Source organism: Elephas maximus, chromosome 17 (genome assembly GCF_024166365.1).
Source record: "Elephas maximus indicus isolate mEleMax1 chromosome 17, mEleMax1 primary haplotype, whole genome shotgun sequence".
NCBI lineage: Eukaryota > Metazoa > Chordata > Mammalia > Proboscidea > Elephantidae > Elephas > Elephas maximus.
The window spans coordinates 76,880,663-76,903,387 of record NC_064835.1 but is presented as its reverse complement, the minus strand read 5'-3'; the positions used below and the strand labels follow the sequence as shown (position 1 = coordinate 76,903,387).

General features: G+C 41.8%; 1 protein-coding gene across 3 annotated transcripts in view; it reads right to left on the bottom strand.

The window, feature by feature from the left end:
- Positions 1 to 15,821: 15,821 nt before the first annotated feature.
- The window catches only part of EDAR (ectodysplasin A receptor), a 127,030-nt gene continuing 120,126 nt past the window's right edge, over positions 15,822 to 22,725 (bottom strand). For all 3 annotated transcript variants that reach the window (XM_049857053.1, XM_049857055.1, XM_049857054.1), the window contains exon 12: positions 15,822 to 18,721. In XM_049857053.1, coding sequence (XP_049713010.1) covers positions 18,399 to 18,721 — 323 coding nt within the window. In that variant the 3' untranslated portion in view covers positions 15,822 to 18,398. The remainder of the gene's footprint in view (positions 18,722 to 22,725) is intronic.

Genomic DNA, 22,725 nt, shown 5'->3' with positions numbered 1-22,725 from the left:
GATGCTCGAGATCATTAGCCGTTGGAGAGATGCAAATCAAAACTACAGTGAGGTATCAGCTCTGCTAAAACGGCACTGATTTAAAAAAAAACAGAAAACAACAAATGGCTGGCGAGAATGTGGGGAGATGGGAGCCCTTATCCACTGCTGGTGGGGTTGTAAAATGGTACAGCCACAATGGAAAACAGTATGGTGCTTCTTCAATAAACTAGAAATGGAACTACCTAATGATCCAGCAATCTCACTCCTAGGTATATATACCCTAGAGATCTAATAGAAATGATATAAACAGACACACGCACAACTATGTTCATTGCAGCACCATTCACAATAGCCAAAAGATGGAAGAAACAACCTAAGTGCCCATCGAAGGATGAATGGCTAAACAAAATGTGGTACATAGGTACGATGGGATCTATACCTCAAGAGTAATGATGAGTTCTTGAAATGTAAGGGAGATGAATCTGGAGGATACACTGAGTGAAATAAGTCAATCACAAAAGGACAAATACTGTATGATCTCATCTTTATAAAAAGACAAAAAGAGGTATACAAACAAACCAACGTTCACTGGCGGTTACCAGGGATGGGTGGTGTAGGGGAGAGGAGGAATCACTCTCTAGATAGTAGTGTAGACACTTGTTATTTTTGGTGATGGGAAAGGTAAAACCGAATGTGGGTAACGTGCTTACAGCTTGACCAAGGTGAATGATGTTCACTAAGAAATACTCAAGAACCAAAACACATACGTCTGGTTACATATGTACATATACATATATGTGTAACCCGTTACCCATTGCCGTCGAGTCAATTCCAACTCATAGTGACCGTTCAGAACAGAGTAGAACTGCCCCATAGAGTTTCCAAGGAGCACCTGGTGGATTTGAACCACCAACCTTTTGGTGAGCGGATGTAGCTTTTAACCACTATGCCACCAGGGTTTCCACATATATGTGTATAGGTATGTATCCGTGTGTGTGCACATGTGCATATACAAATGTATTTGCACATGGGTGTGCATACATATAAATTCATATATATATAATAAAGCATATAGAGGGCATAGTTACAGATACTTCTTAGATACAACCAAACACCTCGTGCAATTGGTTTTGAAGGCTTAGGACCATAGTCTTGTGGGACAATTTGGTCAATTGGCATAATATAGTTTATAAAGTTTATGTTCTACATCCTAGTTTGGTGAGTAGTGTCTGGGGTCTTAAAAAGCTTGTGAGGAGCCATCTAAGGTACAACTCTCTGTCTCTTCTGGTCCAGAGCAAAACAGAAAGAAAGAAGGAAACAAAGACTCAGAGAAGAAACTAGCCTACAAGACTACCAGTAGTCTACAAGAACCATGACCTCGTCTATCCTGAGACCAGAAGAACTAGGTGGCGCTCTGCTACCACCACCAATTGTTCTCATCAGGGCCACAATAGATGGACCCTGACGGAATGGGAGAAGAATGTGGAACAGAACTCAAATTTTTGAAAGTCCAGACTTACTGGACTGGTTGAGACTAGAGGACTCCCCAAGACTATCACCCTAAAAAAAAAAAATCACCCTATGATACCCTTTAAACCTTGAACCAAAACTATCGCCTGAGGTCACCTTTTAGCTAAGTAACAGACTGGCTCATAAAATAAGGAATAGTACCCATGAGCTCTGTGCTTTTTTTAAAAAATCATCTGTATGAGGCCAAATGGTCAACAGTTATACTAAAGCAAAGGTGAGAAGGTAATGGGGCAGGGCAACTAGATTATTGGATACAGAACCACCTGAACAGAAATAATGAGAATGCTGACACTTTGTGAAAAATGTAACCAATGTCACTGAACAATTTGTGTAGAAATTGTTAAATGGGAACCTAATTTGCTGTGTAAATTTTCACTGAAAGCCCAAGAAAATGCTATTTTTTAAAGTGTTCCATGTATTTTAAACAAATGGGCTTTAAATCTTAATATAAGCATTGTATAAATATTAAAGACCAAAACTTTGTAACTCCTCAAGCAGAGTTTTTCTTTACTTGGGTGTGTTTTAGGTACCAATTTGATAAAGTTGGTTTCTGGACATCAGAAGATTTGAACAACTGAGAAAGTTTGAACTGTCTAACTGCATTTCTGTGTACGATTGTCCTGTTTTCCTGGGGTGGAAAATGCTCTAGGAGAGAATGATTAGTTTCTGTCAGATATAGGGTTGTTTCCCCCCCCCCCCCATTTCTATTGGTTACTTGAAAGGGTAAGTAGAGATGGATTTCTGATCAGGAACCAGCTTTACCGAGGGGTGTTTTAGTGAACATAATATGGGTTAACTTGTTAGCTGCAGTCAAGTCAGCCTCCAAGTCATGGTAACCGCACGCACAATAGAACAAAACGCTGGCCAGTCCTGCGCCATCTCCATGATTGGTTGTGGGTTGGACCGCTGTGATCTATAGGGTTTTCTCTGACTGACATTTGGAAGCAGATCTCTAGGCATTTCTTCCGAGCCTGTCTTAGTCTTGTTGAACAATTTCTAAGAGTGGAAACAAAGTTAAAACAATGCCGGAGATTTATTAGTGGATCATACAATTCATGAGTTGAACAACACACAGTATGAGAGTGGGTGTTGCACCTGAGATGAGGCAGTATGGGGTGTTTATAGTCCAAGGACCAAAGAAAGTCAGGGAAGTACAAATGGTTTCAATGAGTCTTTCAGATATTCATCAAAATGCCTCTTGAAATTCTTTCTTCCTCAGGATTGTGTTTGGCTAAGAAGACAAACGATGCAGGTCTGAGGGGTCGGTGCCTGCCGATGCCAGCTTGTCTGGAATGTAGTGCTATTCTAAGAGTATTAGTTACACAGAAACATAAAGAAACAGGCTAGTTACTATCTCTAAAATTTAGGTTACTTAATATCTTAAACATTTGCCCCATGAGACTAGGTTTTGGGCATGGTCTCTGGACTTGGCAGAAATGTCCTCAGTTTCCATGTTTTATTTTAGTCTCCACATAGATTTCTAGCCTCCACAGTCTGGAAGCTCTACTGGGACCTGTTGAGCGTCATAACAACATCCAACCCCCCACTGAGAGATGAGTGGTGACCGCACGTGAGGTACATTGGCTGGGAATTAAACCCAGGTCTTCCTCATGGAAGTCGGAGAATTCTACCACTGAGCCTCCAATGCCTAGTGAACATGGCAGACACTGCTATTTTCCCATACCCAGCCTACCCTTTTTCCTCCCTAACAAAATTCTAAATTTGTTTGAAGCAGCAATTTACCCAAAGTGTTCAGTTTCCCAGACTGCCTTGCTGTTAGAGTGGCCAAGTGACTCAGTTCTAGCTAATGAAATTTAAGTGGGAGGTGGCTAGTGGGACTTCCAGGAGAGCTACTGTTTACTGGACAGAAAGGAACTGACAGTTTGTAGATGCCTTTTACACTTTACCTACTCACCCCTGCCCCTTCTTCCTGTGTGGATCATGGATGTTACACCCAGAGGTGAGACTGCCCACCTCCAGACTTTCCTAGGAAAAATAACCTTCTCTTTAGTTATGTCACTGTGCTTGCATTAATATTAAGGCAGCCAGAAACAACCCTGATTCCCAGAATGCCAGGCCTTTCAACATTGATCTTGGAAGCAAATTCAATGACCATTGATCTACCCCTAGGTCTGGAGGAGATAAACAATGTTTAGCAGCACCAGGTGGTGCTTGTAAATGTTTTGGTCTTCTGCCCTTCACGCCTTCAGCTTCACCAACCCCCTTCTCCGTCTCTAAGGCTGACCTGAACGGACTGCATCAGCAGGGCCCTGGGACCACTGGGTTCAGCCAATGGAAAGCCCTCGCAGGAGATCAGAGGTGGAAGAATGAGGTCAGGTTGTATATTCCCACAGCTTCCTCCCTGTGAGGTCACCTCAGCTGGTTGTATCCGTCAGCCACAGGTAACGGGCCTCTCAAAATGGCCTGAGAGTCACAACTCTCTCCCCAGGCTCTGGAAAATGCTCCCTGCTCTTACTGCTTTGGGTCCAGGGGTAGGAACAGCTTGGCTCATCCAAACCCTGGGGAATTGCACCCTATGGATGGGTCTATACCCTGGCCACATATTGGCAACTAATCCTCTTATTAGACCCTTGTTTCTGTTGTCGTTGACAGCTGTTGAGTTGATTTCGACTCATAGTGACCCCATGTGACAGAGTAAAACTGCCTCATAGGGTTTCCTAGGTTATGATCTTTTTTTTTAAATAATATTTTATTGTGTTTTAGGCGAAAGTTTACACAGCAAATAAGGTTCCCATTTGACAATTTCTACACATGTTCAGTGACATTGGTTACATTTTTCACAATGTGTCAACAGTCTCATTAATTCTCTGCCAGATTTTTTGTTTCCGGTAATCTGGTTTCCCTGTCCCCTTACCCTTTCATCTATACTTTAGAGTAATTGTCTCATACAGATGATCCTTTAAAGGTGCACAGTACTCACAGGTACTGTTCTTTATGAGCCTATCTGTTATTTAACTAAAAGGTGACCTCAGAGGGTAGTTTTGGTTCAATGTTTAAGGAGTATCTCAGGGCGATCGCCTCAGGGAGTCCTTTAGTTTCAACCAGTCTGGTAAGTCTGGACTTTTTAAGAAATTAAATTCTGTTCCACATTTTTCTTCCATTCTATCAGGGTCTGTCTATTGTGGCCCTGATCAGAGTGGTTGATGGTGGTAGCCGGGTACCATCTAGCTCTTCTGGTCTCAGGGTAGGTGAAGCCGTGTTGATGTAGACTATTAGTCTTGTAGACTAGTTTCTTCTCTCAGTCTTTGGTTTCCTTCTCTATTTCTGTTTTGCTCCGGACGAGAAGAGACCAATAGTTGTAGCCTAGATGGCTGCTTGAAAGCTTTTAAGACCCTAGATGGTACTTACCAAATTAGGTTGTGGAACATAACCTTATGAATTATATTATGCCAGTTGACCAAGTTGCCCCACAAGATGGTGGTTCTGAGCCTTAAACCCAGTCACACAAGGTGTTTTGTTAGGTCTAGGAAGTATCCATGACTGTGGCTCTATGTGGTTTATTATATATATAAATATACATGCGTGCACACACAAACATGTATATATACATATAGCTGCATCTATATGTGCACACACCTAATTTGCTGTGTAAACTTTCACCTGAAACATAATAAAATATTATTTAAAAAAAAAGATCATAGCCTAGGAAACCCTATGGGGCTGTTCTACTCTGTCACATGGGGTCACTATGAGTCGAAATCGACTCGACAGCAGCCAACAACACATATGTACACACACCCATACATACCCATACTCATATATGCATGTATACAACACACATGTCTGTTGTTGATGTTGTTGCAAGATTATATGTGTCATATCCTTTATCAAAAATACCTTTTTCTTTTGTGTACTTCTTAGTGACATCATGTAAATTGGTCAAGCTGTGAGCTCATCACCCACATTCAGTGCTACCTTTCCCAATCCTCCCCCCCCAAAAAAGTGGGAAAAAAAAGCCCAGAAAAATAAGAAGTGTCTACTATCAAGAGGGGAGACCTGGTGGTGCAGTGGTTAAGTGCTTGGCTGCTAACAGAAAGGTCGGTGGTTCCAACCCACCAACTGCTCTGTGGGAGAAGAATGTAGCAGTTTGCTTCTGTAAAGATTTACAGCCTTGAAAATACTATGGGGCAGTTCTACTCTGTCCTATAGGGTCTATATGAGTGAGAATCGACTCTACATCAGCAGATTACTATTCAGAAAGTGAGTCCCCTACCCCTACCACTGGTAACCACTAATGAATATCGGTCTCTGTTTCTAGGCTGTAATCCTTATGGGAGCTGGCTGGCAGGTCTTTCTCCTGTGGAGTGGCTGGGTAGGTTTGAACCACCAACCTTATGGTTAGCAGCTGTCTTAGTTATCTAGTGCTGCTATGACAGAAATACCACAAGTGGATGGCTTTAACAAAGAGAAATTTATTCTTTCACAATCTAGGAGGCTAGAAGTCCGAATTCACGGTACCAGCTCTGGGGGAAGGCTTTCTCTCTCTGTCGGCTCTGGAGAACGGTACTGTCATCAATCTTCCCCTAGTCTAGGAGCTTCTCAGCTCAGGGGCCCAGGGTCCAAAGGACATACTCTGTTTCCAGAGCTTCTTTCTTGATGGTGGTGGTCCCCGTGTCTCTCTGCTCGCATCTGTCTTTTATATCTCAAAAGAGATTGGCTTAAGACACAACCTAATCTTGTAGGTTGAGTCCCACCTCATTAACAGAACTGTCATTAATCTCACTTCATTAACATCCTAGAGGTAGGATTTACAACACACAGGAAAATCACATCAGATAACAAAATAGCAGACAATCACACAATACCAGGAATCACGGCCTAGCCAAGCTGACAGATATTTTGGGGGGACACAATTCAATCCATGACAGCAGCCAAGTATTTAATCCATGCACCACCAGACCAAAACCAAACCCACTGCCATCAGGTTGGTTTCGAGTCATCGACTCTGTAGGACAGAGTAGAACTGTTCCATAGAGTTTCCAAGGAGCGCCTGGTGAATTCGAACTGCTGACCTTTTGGTTAGCAGCTGAGCTCTTAACCACTACACCACAGGCTCCTTAAATCCTCTTTAACTTGTCCGAATTCAAATGTTGCACCTTAGTCTCACTGGGACTCTTGACAGATACATAGACTGAAGCTCAGGGAGGTCAAGGATGTGCCCAAGGTCACACAACTCATTCCACAGGATCTATCTGTTCACATCAGTCTGCTAACATTTTACTTAACATCTTAGATGGAAGAGGCCTTCTTTATATGATGATTTAGATGGTGCAGTGGTTAACTGCTCAGCTGCTAACTGAAAGGTTGGTGGTTCAAACCCACCAGACACTCTTTGGAAACCTTATGGGGCAGTTTTATTCTGTCCTTCAGGGTCACTACGAGTTGGAATTGACTCAGTGGCAATGGGTTCAGCTGGGTTTTAATCAGTGCTATGTACAAAAAAAAAATTTTTTTTTTTTTATGTACTCCTTCACCATTGTTTTACATCTATTTTGTTATGAACTAGATATTATCACAATTGTTTTACTCTAAGCTCACTTGGGCTTTTTCTTTTCCGCCTCTATTTATAGCAAGTAAGTTACTTTTTCTATTTCCCTCTCACAGACTTTTCCCCAAGCTTGTAGCCTCCTGGCCATCTCTTCCTGGGCTATCACCTCTGGCCATCTCTTCCTGGGCTATGCACCTTTAGTGTTTCCCAGGAAACTGCTGGGAGCTTGTTGAATGCCTTTCTAAAGAGGTGCACATCCATTCTGTCTGCTTCTTCCCTAATCTGGACTCAATTTTCTAGGCTAACTTCAGTGACAATCAAAGACTTATAATATTTGCTTATTTAAATTTCAGAATATAGGGAACATTTTTGTCTCCACTTTTAGAATTCCCCATAATCTATCAACTTCTTCTTATATAACATTCTCCAAGGATTTGTTATCCTTTTGAATTGGTGGTCCTACTTATTTGATTTGATTCAAATCAAACAAAATTATTTGATTCTTTTAAGCTCAATTTTGTCCATCTCATTTGGTTTAGATTATGTTTTTGATATATCTAGTTTTTGTGCAAACTGTATCTTGCTTGACTTTCCAATTTTGAATTTTGTAATTAATGGTTCTAAACACTTTGGCAGTATAATTTTTAACCTGTCAGCCGGATGACTTAAATACTTTTATAATTTACCTCAAAATAAGGTTCTGTCAGCTCTATTATAATCTGGAAATATATTAATGCAATATATTAGACTAAGCCAGTCCTCTTGGAGATTTAGCTGAAATAAATAACATAGAAGAAGGACTATATGGTAAAAAATACAGCAATGTAATTTATAATAGAGAAAAAGTCCCAGAAACAGGTCATTATCTAAGGGTAACAGAGCAATAAGGTTTGATGGTTTATTTGAGGAAGTATTATACAACCATTTACAGAGTAAATCTAATGGCCGTCTAGACATATGGAAAAAAAACTAAAGGAAATAGTGTTAAATAAAAAAAAAAAGTTGTATATTCACTCTTAATCCAACTATATATAAATTGTTACCTTCAAGAGAAGAGGGTGGAAACTTCTTGATATAATTACTTGATTAATAAGCACCTTCACATAAGAAGTGGCAGGCACCTGGGATGGGGCAGGCATTGAGGGTGTTCCTGGGAGCCATGCCCTTAGAAGATGAGTTATCTGGAAGATACTCCCAGCTGGAGAAGGTTCAGAGCAGAGCTGCAAATCTAATTATACGTCTGGGAGCTTGGATTTATGAGGAAAGACTTAGTGAAAATTAAGTGAGTTTACTTTGGCTAAGTTGCAGATCTGCACATCTCTAAAAGTGTACTCCTTAAAAGAGGGTCATAACCTTGGACTAATACAGAAAATCAAAGGTTTTAAGTCAGTAACAAGATCTTCCTAGAATATAGACAATTCTCATTGAAGAGGAGGTCTGGGACAGTGTTGTTTGAAAGAACGTGAATTAGATTAAAACATACATAAGGAGTGGCAGTTGGGCTGTCCAGTCCTCAGAGACTCAGAGGATGTTGGCAAGTCTAATATCTATGATTCAAAAGAAGACAGTGTTGGGTAAGTAATGACCGGAGCCTGAAACCCCATAAACAAAGACTGGGGGAATTACTTTTTCCAGTCTCTTATATATCTTTTCACTTCATCAAAATGATACTCTAGCAACCATTGGCCAATGTTCTAATTAAAACCCAAATAGCAGTTATGTGATTGTACTTTCTGGTGGTAGGGTTGGGTGTGGAGGGGGCACCCAGCTTTCTTTTGCCCTCAGTGTATGTTCTCTCATTTGGGCACTGTCAAATCTGAATGTGGATTATTTATGACTTTACATGATATCTAAAGAGTAGGGTTTGTTGAAATCATCCCTTTCCAAAGAGCTGCTTTTATTTTGTATACACATACATGATTGTGTAATTGTGTCTTTTCCTGTTTTATTTGACATTATTAAATAAGAAGGCCCACATAAGTTGTTGACTGAATTAAAAAAAAATGCTTTACACATAGTAAAATCCACTGGAAGTCATGTTTCCATAACTGCATCTGAGATGACACACAACTTGTAAGAGGTTATATTTTAAAAGCCCCTACTAGCATCAAGGAGGAATATTGGTAATTTTCTTACACCAGTCCTAAAGTGTTTACTGTGTAAAGGCCTACAGGCATCTTTACCCTGGCCCTAGAAGATGTAATGGAGTTTTTCTATGTTTCTTTGATGTAATGCAGTTTTGAGTATTGCTTTTTGTCTGTGTATGTGCTAAACTTTGAATTGCAGATGAGTTTAGATATGCTTTCTTTTTTCTAAGCTATTACTATCACTTGAAATTGAGTTATATGTAGATGAGAAGGTAGAGGATTTTAAAAACAAATCCAGTCTCTGCATTATATAAGAGATTCTTTGCAAAGTGATGTCAGTGACAGTGGAGAGCTTCAGGTGTCCATTCTTCCACAGACACACTGAAAAAATGAATAAAAATGGCAGAATCAACTTTGTCTGACATCTGCAAAATAGTAAAAAATTTACAGCCACCAAGTGAACATTGAATCAAGAAAAAAGGCCGCTTAAACATGACACTTAAGGAAATCTCTGTCAAACCAGTAGCTGACCACAAACTAAAAGAACAGAGATTTAAGAAACCATATACAACAAAAAATAGTTTCTAAGAAATAGTTTAGAAGTCACTAAAAAAACAAGAAACTACAAGCAACAGCCCTGAGGATGAGGAAGAATCTGATTACCAGATTTATCACATCATAATATTCAAAGCATCCAGTTTTCAACAAAAATTATGACATATACAAATAAAGTATGTCCCATTACAGGAAAAAATGAAATGAACAGAAACTGTCCTGGAAGAAGTCCAGACATTGGATTTACTAGACAAAGACTTTAGATCAATTGTCTTAAATGTGCTCAAAGAGCTAAGGAAACCACGAGCAGAGAACTGAAGAAAATTAGGAGAGTGATGTCTCAACAAATAGAGTATCAATAAAGTTATAGAAAATTATAAAAAGAAACCAAATAGAGATTCTGGAGCTATAAGGAGCAATAACAAATGAAAAATTCACTAGAGGTTTGAAATAGTAAATTTGAACAGACAAAAGAATCCGCAAACTTGAAGATAGTCCATTGAAATTATCCAGGCTGAGAAGCAGAAAGAAAAAAAAATGAAGGAAAATAATCAGAGCCTAAGAGACCTGTGGGACATCTTCAGGAGTACCAACATAAGAATAATGACAGTCCAAGAAGAAGAAGAGAGAAAGGGGCAGAAAGAATATTGGAAGAAATAATGGCTAAAAACTTGCCAAATTTGATGAAAGACATTAATCTACACATCCAAGAATCTCAACAAACTCAAGTAGGATAAACACAAAGAGAGCCACATTGAGACACATTATAATTAAACTGTTTAAAGACAAAGAGAAAACCTTGAAAGTAGCAAGAGAAGTGACTCATCATGTACAAGGATCATCAGTAAGATTAACAGCTTATTTCTCAACAGATGCCATGAAGCCCAGAAGGCAGTGGGATGAGAAATTTGAAGTACAGAAAGAAAAAAAAAAAGTCACCCATGAATTCTACGTACAACAAAACTGTCCTTCAAAATGAGAGAAATTAAGACATTCCCAGATAAACAAAAGCTGAGGAAGTTTGTCACTAGTAGATCTGCCCTACAAGAAAAGCTGAAGGGAGTCTTTTAGGCTGAAATGAATACTAGAAAGTAACTCAAAGCCATACAAAGAAATAAAGAATACTGGAAAAGGAAACTACATAGGTAAACATAAAAGCTAATATTGTTGTTTTTTGGTTTGTAAGTCCTCTTTTCTTTCCCCTGTATTATTTAAAAGATAAATGCATAAAACAATAATTATAGATCTATGTTAACTGGTACACAATCTGTAAAGATAAAGCTGTGACAATAACAACATAATGAGGGAGGTATGGAGCTGTATAGGAACAGATTTTGTATACTTTCGAAGTAGGTGTTAATTCAAAGTGGACTGTTACAAGTTGAAGATATTAATTGTAATTCCCTGGATAACTACTAAGAAAATAAAAAAAAATACACAGAAATGGAAATGTGAAAGAAATAAAAAATGGTACACTACAGAAAATCAGTTAAACACACAGGAAGGCAGTATGGAGGAAATGAGGAACAAAAAAAGATACGTAGAAAACAAATAACAAAATGGTAGAAGTCCTTATCAGTAATTAATTTAAATGTAACTGGACTGAACTCCAGAACAATGTCACCTATGAATATAGGTGCAAATATCCTCAACAAGATACTAGCAAATTGATAATCCAACCACATATTAGAAGGATTATACACCATGACCAAGTGGGATTTATCCCAGAAATGCAAAGGTAGAAAATCAATTGATGTAATACATCACAGTGATAGAACCAAGGGGGGGGGGGGGGGACCCACACATGATCATCTCAATTGGTGTAAAAAAATGCATTTGACAAAATCAAATATACTCTATCATGATAAAACAAACAAAAAACCCAGCAAAACAAACACTCAACACTAGGAATAGAATGGAGTGTCCTTAACCTGATAAAGGACATTTATGAAAAACCCACATCTAGCCTTATATTTAATGATGAAAGACTAAAATCTTTCCCCCTAAGATCAGGAGCCAGAATCAACTCGACGGCACTGGGTTTTTTTTTAAGATCAGGAGCAAGACGAGGATGCCGACTTTTGCCACTTCTATTCAACATCGTACTGGAAGTTCTAGCCAGAGCAACTAGCCAAGAAAAAGAAAGGCATTCAGATTGCAAAGGAAGAAGTGAAACTACATATGCACATGAAACAATCTTGTTTATAGAAAATCCTAAAGAATCCACAAAATAACTATTAGCACTAATAAACAAATTCAGCACAGTTGCGGGATATAAGATCAACACCCCAAAAGCAGTTGTATTTCTCCTCGTTTGCGATGACCAATCTGAAAATGAAATTAAGAAAACAATTCCATTTACAATAGCATAGAAAAAAATACTTAAGAATAAATTTAACCAAGAAGGTGCAAGATTTGTCTACTGAAAACTAAAAAACATTGTTGAAAGAAATTACAGAAGACCTAAACAAATAGGAAGACATCCCATGTTCATGGATTGGTAGATTTAATATTGTTAAGATGTCAGTATTATTCAAAGTGATCTGTAGATTCAATGCTATCCTTATCAAAATTCCAACAGCCTTTTTTGCAGAAATGGAAAAGCCAATTGTAAAATTCATATGGAATTGTAAGGCAACACCTATAGACAAAACCCATATTAGGCAAATCTTGAAAAAGAAGAAAGTTGGAGGACTCACAGTTCCCCATTTCAAAACATATGCCACAACTATGTTAATCAAAACAGTTTGGGACTGGCATAACGATAGACATTTAGGCCAGTGGAAGAAAATATTTCCAAATCATATATCTGACAAGGGTCTAGTATACATAATATGTAAAGAATCTGTAAAACTTAACAGTTAAAAAAAAAAACCCAACTAAAAAAATGGGCAAATGACTTGAATGAGCAATTCTTTAAAGAAGATACTCGAATGGCTAATAAACCTGTGAAAAGATGCTCAATATCTAAAATTAGTCATTCCAAACAAACAAAAAAAACGCAAACTCGTTGCTGTCGAGTTGATTCCAACTCATAGCGACCCTATAGGACACAGTAGAACTGCCCCATAGGGTTTTCAGGGAGTTGAACTGCCGACCTTTTGGTTAGCAGCCTGAACTGTTAACCACTGCACCACCAGGGCTCCAATTAGTCATTAGGGAAACATAAATCAAAACCACAATGACATACCACCTCACACCTACCAGGATGGCTATAATTAAAAGGAAAATAAATATTGTCAAGGATTTGGAGAAATCGGAACTCTTTACATTGCTAGTGGGAATATAAAATGGTGCAACCACTTTGGAAAATAGTTTAGCAGTTCCTCAAAACGTTAAATATGGAATTGCCATATGATCCAAAGATTCCACTCCTAGGTATATACCCCAAAGAACTGAAAACAGGTATTCAGTCCAATACTTGTATGTGAACGTTCATAGGTAGGGTAGATCATCTCCAGGGGCCTGGAGGCACAGGGTTTAGGACTGGAAGCATTTTTCCAAGTTTAGCGTTGCTTGGTTTCCTCTCTGGGAGTCTTGCTGCCCACGGCCATTGACAGCAATAATCTGCCACCAGTATTTTCTCCAGTCGGACTGAATTCCTCTTCTCTTTCACGCTGAAACTTTAATAATTCTCCTAGTAGTAATTATTATAAGACTTATAACTGTCTCTTCTACCCGAATTCCATTTAGAAATTCTTTGCACTTAAAAACATAACTTTAAACAGCTTTATTAGTTTTCGTACCCTGCAGGATTAACTAACAATAATGGCCATAATAACTAACATTTCTTGGACATTATTATGTGCCAAATGGTGTACAACTGCTTTTTATTTATCACTTAATTTTCACAAGTCTAGTATAATTAGTCAGAATCGACTCGACGGCAGTGGGTTAGTATAATGTAACATATATTATCCTCATTAGTGAAATGGAAATCTGTAAGATAAGGAAAATGAAACATAGAGAAGTGACTTGAAACTCTCCTTAAAAGAGTCCCAGGTAGGAGACTTGAGTCCGTTGGAATATTGGCCCTAAGTGAGGTAGTAATCCTGCGTAACTGATGCGAACCAGCGTTATGAAAATAAGAAAGAGAAGAACATGAAAAATAACTTGGACCACCAGATAAATTTTAGGTTTAGTAACAAGAAGCCATCTCTGTTGCCAAAGTGAATGATTCTCTAGGAAATGTTTAAAAAAAAAAAAAAAAAATCTGAGCGAAGCCCTGTATAAAGAGATGCCTTCCAATTCGAAGTTGGGGGAATCACAGACTGCTCTGGCACAGCCCATTGGGACTCCTGAGAAGAGCAGAGCTCACGTGCCCACACAGACCAGTGTCCTAGGTCGGCTACCCCATCAGAGAGGTGTAGACCAGGCTTCTGTTGTGCTTAGCTGCTGCCGAGTCCGTCTCCAACTCATGGTGACCCCATGAACAACCATATCAGACTGTTGTGATCCATAGGGTTTTTCACTAGATGATTTTCAGAAGTAGATTGCCAGGCTTTTCTTCCTAGTCCATCTTAGTTTGGAAGCTGCCCTGAAACCTAGTCAGCATCACAGCAACACTTAAGCCTCCGCTGATAGATAAATGGTAGCTGTATTTGAGGTGCATTGGCTGGAATCAAACCCAGGTCTCATGCATGGTAGACAAGAATTCTACCACTGAACCACCACGCTGGGCACTGAGGCAGTCCCACCATAAGCACATTAGAACTGAGCCCCTCCAGGCCAGCCCTACTTTTCTTCTTGGAAACTCCCTGATCATTCTCTCAGAATTCCCAACAGCAAGTCTGACGTTGCTTACTTTAATAAAGTAGACCCAGCTGGAAAGTGCAATTTGACAGTGTTGCTCCTGAAGTTGTTACTGTGTTATATTTCACAACCATTTACACCTGTTGTGGTAGGTATACTAATGCCCCCCTCCCCAAAGGTGTCCATGTCTTAATCCCTAGATCCTCAAAATACATTACTTCACAAGGCGAAAGGGACTTTGCAGATGTGATTAAGTTAAGGACCTTGAGATGGGAAGATTATCCTTTTACCTGGGTGGGCCAGTGTAATTACAAGGGTCTGATGAAAGGAAAGACGGAAGCAGGAGGCTCTGAGAAGGGAATGTGATGATGGAAGCGAGGTGGGAGTGATGTGACTGCTGGCTTGGAAGACACAAGAGGGCCATGAACCAAGCAACGTGGGCAACCTCTAGAAGCTGGAAAAAGCAAACAAATAGATTCTTTTCTGGAATGCAGCCATGCCGTCCATTTTAGATTTCTGAACTTCAGAGCTGTAAATTAATACATTTACGTTGTTGTAAGCCATTAATTTCATGGTAATTTGTTACAGTAGCAATAGGAAACTGATATGCCTGTGGAAGTTTGCATGATCTAACCTGGGTTTTACCCTTTTCTACACCCATGCCGTGCCCTTGGCCATTTGGCTCACACAAACAGGTGAAGTCTGTTTTCCTTTGCTTGATTCTGGATTCAACCGTGTGATGGATTTGCTTTGGCCAATAGAAAGAGCTAGAAGTGTGGGTGTGCCAGTTCTGAGCCTAAGTCTTAAGAAACTTTGTGTTTCAACTCTCTTTTGTGCTTCTGCCATGGCCGTAATGAGGACGTGGCTGGGCTAGATCACTAGCTTTAGGAGAATGACCGGCGATGGAGTGGAGCTGCCCCAGGGAAGGTGTTCCAGCAGCTGAGACACAATGCATGACCAAGCTCAGTTGAGATCAACTGAGCCCGGTCTAGCTCAGCTGACCCCTACTGACCCTGAGCTATGATAATAAGTGATTGTTCTTTTAAGCCGATGCATTTTGGGATGGTTTGTTACATGGCAGTAGCTAAGTAATGCAATGCGTTATAAACTAATGATGGCAACTCAGAAAGCAATGTTCCAGGTGGTCTTTATATGATCTTGTTGGAATACTTGCCTCTGCTGAATGAATGGCCCAGGACGTGACCTTTTAGGGAATTCTTACCTGGCTGGCCCCAATCCTATAGTCTCAGAGTACACAGTGTAATAACGACGAAATAGAGCAATCAGATTGTCCCCACTCACCCATTCCAGTTTCCAAAAGAGCTCACATTACAGCAATCTTTAAATATTCTTTTAATTAGTTTGTTTATTGAGATTGTAAAATATAATAAGTTATATATACAGAATTCGGCAAAAATATTGACAATTAAGACTTCACTGGTTAAGGGCCACAGACCTAGCCTGGAGGTGTTTTCTAAATATGTTTAAATATAGCAAAACAATGGCTGTCCCCACACAACGGCAGGTAGAGTCCCAGCCTTGGTCAGGCTCATCATTTTGATGGCCACACCAATTCTGAATTCCGTAATGTAGGTTACAGCTCCATCAGAGCAAACCCTTCCTGGATTTATTTCTAAATAAGTAAAGGGCAAAGGAATGTGTAACAATATGACTGGCTCCCTAAATGGCAGTTTGTGAGTTAATGAAACATGGTCTGCTGCCTGCTGGCCCCTGGCCCCAGAATACTAATAGAGTGAAAGTAGGCAAACCACCCGGTCTGGAGAACAGCTCTCCTCCTCCTTCACTGAAAACATTGCTCTAAGGCAGGTGCTAGCTGTTATCCCAGAATGGTAGGCTCACCACACATGACATTTGTGGTCTTATTAAGGGAGAGACATTCAACATTAACTCAAAGCAGGGGGAAAAGGACTTCAAAGAGGAGTTAAAAGGATGGTTAAGTTTTGCTGTGGAGTGGTTAGCTTTTAGAATCTACCAGATAGGTTCTGAAAAACAGCAGCAAACAGACACAGTCAACGATGATACTAAATATTCAGAACCTAATTATGATCCTATCACAGAATGTTCTACATACCCACCACTGTCGAGTTGGTTCTGACTTATAGCAACCCCGTAGGGTTTCCAGGGCTGTAAATCTTTATGGAAGCAGACTGCCACATCTTTCTCCTGTGAAGCGGCTCGTGGGTTTGAACTGCCATCTTTTGGTTAGTAGCCAAGTGCTTCTACCACTGTTCCACCAGGGCTCCTCAGAGCCTTCTTATGATCCTATCACAGCGTGTTCCACATATGTTGGTGGAAAATTGCTTGTTGGCTTTAAACACATGACTGATTTCTCCCCCCACCCCAGCATGTACTCAGTTGTGTGACTTGTAATTTAAAAATATCACTTTATAAGTCAAAGAATTTGTTTTAATTTAAGAATAACGGCAGTCAAACCTGTCACTGGAAGACCTCAGCAGTGAACTCTAAATTCACCCACTGGTGTGATCCCTGCTCTTACTCCCCAGCTCTTGGCAATTACTGGTGAAATAAAGAATCTGCCAAGAACGATGTCAGTTTGTTCACTTTATCTCTAAATGTTATGTCACATAATCACCATTACTGTGAAAACTCCGAATCTGAGCTTTCCTGCTTTTCTTCCCATTTTACTTGACAGCTCACGCTACTTTCACCTCCATGGAGTGCTTCAAAAACCTTGCATTTTCTGCATGCCACTTCCTTTTTGCTCACCTGACCCTTACTTCTCTCTGATTATAAAATCACAACTGAGGCACAGGTGGGAGGACCCTAGAGCCTGGTCAATCCAAACGTCTTGTTTGGAGAAGAAAAACCGATATCCAAGCTGGCACACTGAGAACCTGGGTCTCTGGACTCCAAGCCCAGGGCTCTCTTCACTTCACTGCAGGCTCCACTTTCCACAACTGGCTCGACAGATCTGGAGTCAGATACTCACATGACATGAGGCTCAGCCGTGAGTTTGGAAATCTAGAATGATGCGTGGCTGGACCCCTAGGAAGTTGTCCTTTCCCTTCCTAAGCAAAGTTTAACACTTATTTTTGCTTGAAGCAAAAAGATAGCCTGGCACATTGTAATTTAAACTGCTCATGTCTTTGAGTATTGCTGCCCCCTCAAAAGTCAAATCTTGACTAATAAGGAGTAGGGAAAGCAATTCATTCAGCCACCAGGTCTAGGACTCACAGGGTAAATGAAATCAACTACCACACAGATCTACTTGATGGACAAACATGTGCCTTGCAGACCTATGACAAAAAACAGGCCACAGGGTGAGCTCTTCCATTACTGGCTATGAGGGCCATGGGAAATACGAATGACCTCAAGGACAGGTAAAGTTATCCCAGTGAAACCATGTAGGATCTCAACAGACTTGTACTGAATGTGAAACAACACTCGGGGTGGGAGGAGCTGGGGGGAGTCTGCATTTTGTAGCCATTTGCCAAAACTTTCCAGCTACTCTTCTTTCTCCACGTGGAAGCCCTCCTTCATTGTCCCAGTGAGGAAGCCATCTCCTTCTCTTAAACCTTCTATTATGTTTTCTTAGCATCCGCTCATACAGTTTGTAGACATGTCTTATGTCGCTCACGAGATTGTAAACTCCCCAATGGCAGGGGCCAGATTCTTCACCTTTGTCACCCTCACACTGTTTGGTTCATTTGGGTACCACTAAGCACTGTCTGTAGAACGAATCAGTGGCTGGCTAGATGAATAAATACTCATCCTGTCTGGTGAGTAGCTGGGAGTATCCCAGCTTGAACCCTTTATCTTCAGTGGGATGGGAAAATAGGCCTCCTTTCCTTTTGCTCCTTGGAACAGCCTAAGGTAGACCCTGGTGACATATTGGAAAAAGCCTGGATTCTTGGCAGTTTGCTGGCACCACTCACAGCTCCAGAGCCCTCGGTTAGGTCTCTTGGCTCATCCCAAGGAAGGACAGTTCACAGTCACACCCCTCAGGATGTAGGGGATGGCTGGGGGGCAGGGGACATGACCCCAGCCCACTCCAGTATGTCTGCACACAGGGACTCCACTGCATCCAGCCGCTCGATTTGCACGAGTTTTGTGAGCAGCTCTGGGATGCTGTAACCTGCTGTGCTGATGCGGTCAAAGAGCTGCATGCCATCCGTCATGCCCCCGATCTCATCCCGCTTCAGTCCAAAGCTCTCGGCGAGGTGGCGCCATGTCTTCACCACGGCCTTCTCGGAGTTGTATGTGGAGCTGAGCATTCGGCTGGTCTTCTCGAGGCAATCAAATGGCAGTTCTGTGGGGCTGAGACCTATGGAGAGCAAGGGCCACGGTCAGACGTCACCAGTGACAGCTAACAGAAGCTCAGCACCATTAAAAATAGTTAAAAAAAAATTTTTATATTATAAAATAAAATACAGATTCAGAGAACTAAATGCAACAAATGCATAGCTTACGGCGAACAGTGCCCAGAACGGTGCCAGCCACACGAGAAGCCTCCCCATGTGCCCCAATCCCAATACTAACATGCCCTCCCTCCAAAAATAAGCATGAGCTTGACTGTGATAGTAATCACCTAAAGACCATTTTAGCAGTCTCCAAATTCTTTAATTCAGGCTACCCTTGGTTGGATAACCCCTGCTTCACATGAGGCTGGGGCTGAGGAGGAATTTTAGGAGAGAGTAGTCACCTTTACGGAGGGTGTTCTGAATGACAGCCCGAAGTTTGGGTCATCTGAGCCAAGTAACTGCCAACTTAATGGTCTATCGGTTCTCAACCCTCACTGTACGTTACACTCACTTCTGGAGCATTTAAAGTAACGCTGATGCAATTCTGCCACTAGGAACTTGGAGTAGATGTACTTTTCCCTATTTCTTCCACTAAGTACAATTAAAAATCCAGGACACGCATGAGATAAACATAAGATCTTCAAAGGTGGAGAGAAAGCACGCCTGCTAGGAACCTTGGGACCCAAGGAAGGCCATGGTGGTGCGTTCCCTGGGCTTTCTTTTGCCTCGTGTATCCCAGACTTGGAGCTGAAGGAGCCAGCAACTCAGAAACACCAATTAGCAGAGACAAAAGAGCCCCAACAAAAGCTTGCTCTTTCCAGCCAAACAACCAGAAAAGGGGCAGCCTGGTAAGACAAAAACTTTTAGACAATAAATAATCTATTTCAGACAAATACCACAGAAAAAAAACCATGGCCTCACCCCAGCCCCGCCAGCAAAGGCTGAGTAGGGAGCCTAGACTTTGAACTGCATGAAGTTGTAGTAAAGGGCTCTGACAAGTGGCCATGTAGAAAGCCGGGGCTTTCATCCCCCACAGCCAGTAATAGGACCTGAAGTGTCATGGAGACCACGTGGACAGCCTGACTTCCAGCCATGCCCAGCGGTAACATGCTACACCTCCCCTACCCTGGGCCGAGTGGAGAGTAAAGACTTTCACCAGACCCAGCAGCAATGATACTACCCCACTGTGGTGTCAGTGGTGACCACATGGGGAACCCAAACTCCCACCCCTCCCCAGAAGTAACAAGGAACCACTGCCTCAGGTGTCAATGGAGCTGATTGGGAACCTGGGTTTCTACCTCTACCTGGCAGTAAAAAGGTGATACCCCTCCTTCCTTTATCAGAGCAGTGTGAAAGAAAGCCAGTTAAAATCTTAAATAAGATTCAGAGTCTCATGAGGCAATATGAAAATGTCTATGTTTTAGTAAAAAATCATGGAACCAGGAGGACCTCAAACTGAGCAAAGGCCATCAATAGATGCCAACACTGAGATGACAGAGAAGTCACAATCATATGACACAGATTTTAAAGCAGCATCATAGAAAAGCTTCAATGAGCAATTACTGTGTGTTGACACAAATGAAAAACTAGCCCCAGCAAAGAAAGAACCAAATGGAAATTTTAGAACTGAAAAGCACAACTATGTCGTGCTGTCCAAGAATATTCAGTGCGGCTTTATTCATGATAGCCCCAAACTGGAAACAACCCCAGTGTCCTTTAATAGGCAAACAGTTAAACAAACTATACTGTGGAATACTACTCAGCAATGAAAAGGAACAAACTATTGGTACACCCAAGAATTCTCTGGCTGAATCTCCAGAGAATTATGCCAAGTGAAAAAAAGTCAATCCCCAAAGGTTACATATCATACACTTCCATTTAAATAACATTCTTGAAATAACAAAATTATAGAAATAGAGAACAGATTAGTAGTTGACAGAAATGGAGAATGGGTTGGCACGTACGAATATAAAAGGGCAACCTGAGGGGTCCACGTGGTGATGGAACGTCCTGTATCTTGACTGTATCCATGTCAATATCTGGTAGTGATATTGTACTAGAGTTTGTAGGATGTTACCTTTGGGGAAGCTAGGTAAAGGTTGTACAGGCTCTCTCTGCAGTATCTCTTACCATTGCATGTGAATCTACAATTGTCTTAAGATAAAAAGATTAATTAGAAAATACATGGAAACCTAGACTTCACCCCAGACTGTTAAATCAGTGTCCTGGGGCAGGTCAGGTGCCCTGGGCAGGCAGAGATACTTTTGAGACTCCCCAGGTGATTCTAAAGTTCATCCAGTGCTGGAAATTGCTGGTCTAACATTCTCAGCTGTGTGTCAGCATCGCCGTGGAACTGTAAGACCCACGCCCCTGGGGATGCAAGAGGGTGGCTGAATGGACAAAGCTTCAGATTCTCCACGCTCACTTTCCTGTGGGGTTCCTACAATTAAATTGAAAAGCACCATCCCAGGTGTGTGGGCTCTTCAAGCCAAGACATCCTTGAGAACAGAGAAGGGTTCTCTGGGTGACAGAATGCAAGCCTCAGGCCATTCTTCACTGGGCAGCTGACAGCCTCTGGTCATGCCAGGCTGGACCAGACAGGCTGCCCCGGGGCCAGGTATATCTCTGGAGAGATGCCACATCTCTACAGGTAGTCACAAGGAGTTTTGGGACCCCAGAACTCTGTAGTCATAGTTGGTTTTGGCCCACGGAGCACCCAACCAGCAAGATTGCCCTGAGGCTCCATGTGTTGGCACTCAGCTCACTCGGTGAAGTGGCTTCACTCCTGTTGCCCAATCTAAACATGGGAGAGTCCCCAGGAGGAGTGCCAGGGAGACCAGCCCAGCCCAGCCTGGAGGGGAAAGTCCTCCATGCTCAGTGATGAGTGTGGAGCTTTCTGCAAACAAACCCTCAGCTCAGCAGTGGGTGCCAGTGCAGGGGGTACCAGCAGGGACATGGCCTGGAGCAGCTGGAGCCAGGCCCCCCCACCAATGCCTGCCAAACCTGTCATGCTCCCATGGTGCCTCCCTGGCAGCTCTGACCCTGACCTGACCACAGCCCTAATGTGCTTATATCTGTACACAGGGTTGGCAGGAGTTCCTGCCCACTGACTCTGGCATGATCCAACCCTGGCACAACCAGAGGAGAATCACTGGGAGAAGCCATCGAGAAAGGAATGGACACCTGGAGAGCTGGCCACCTATTAGGCGCCAAGCGCTTACGTCCATCTTCTTACTCAGTTTTCATAGCGTGATAGATGATGGTAAGCAGCAGCATTTGTTTTTTCAGATGAAGAAACTGAGGCTCAGTGCAGTTAAATGATTTAAGGTCACACAGCTAGCAAGGGGCAGACAGCAATATCAATTCTTGGTCTATTTGGCTTCTTCCCCCTCTTCCACGTCTAACGCGGTTTTGCCTGGAGTGGAAAGTTTGGCCTGCCTCTGCTGTGGCTACTACTCTCTGCAGTACTGTCGCCACTGCTATCGCTGACTATGGACATAGAGGTGCTGGGTATTCTGCTGAGCAACTCAGAGGCGTCTGACTTGGTTCTTTACCAGAACCTTCATAATCAACTGAGGTAGAAGCTGAGAAAATATCATGGTCACACAAGTGGTAGCGCCATCTGGGGTTTAAACCCAGATTAGTTTGACTCCGAAACCCACATTCTGGTTTTTGTTTGTTCATTTTTCACCGTCTGTTCTTTGCTGGATCGTCATTATGGATGAGGAACCGCCCAGTATGGAAAAGCCTCCCTTGACCACAATCGTCAAGGTCTTTGAGCTCTCAGGATGAATGACGTAGCCCAGCTCATCCCAGAGCTTGAAGATCCTGCCAACACATTTCTTTCTAAACCATCTGAAAAGGACAGGAGGCACCGTGGTTCCATACTGTGCCATTTTCAAGTGAGAGGTCTTTTGGGACTGCGCTATTGAAGCCTAGACAGAACTTAAATTCTGCCTCCCTGGGCTGTGGGTTGGTCTGGTCATGGCTGTTCCCAGAGGGGCTCCTGCTGGCTCTACCCTACACC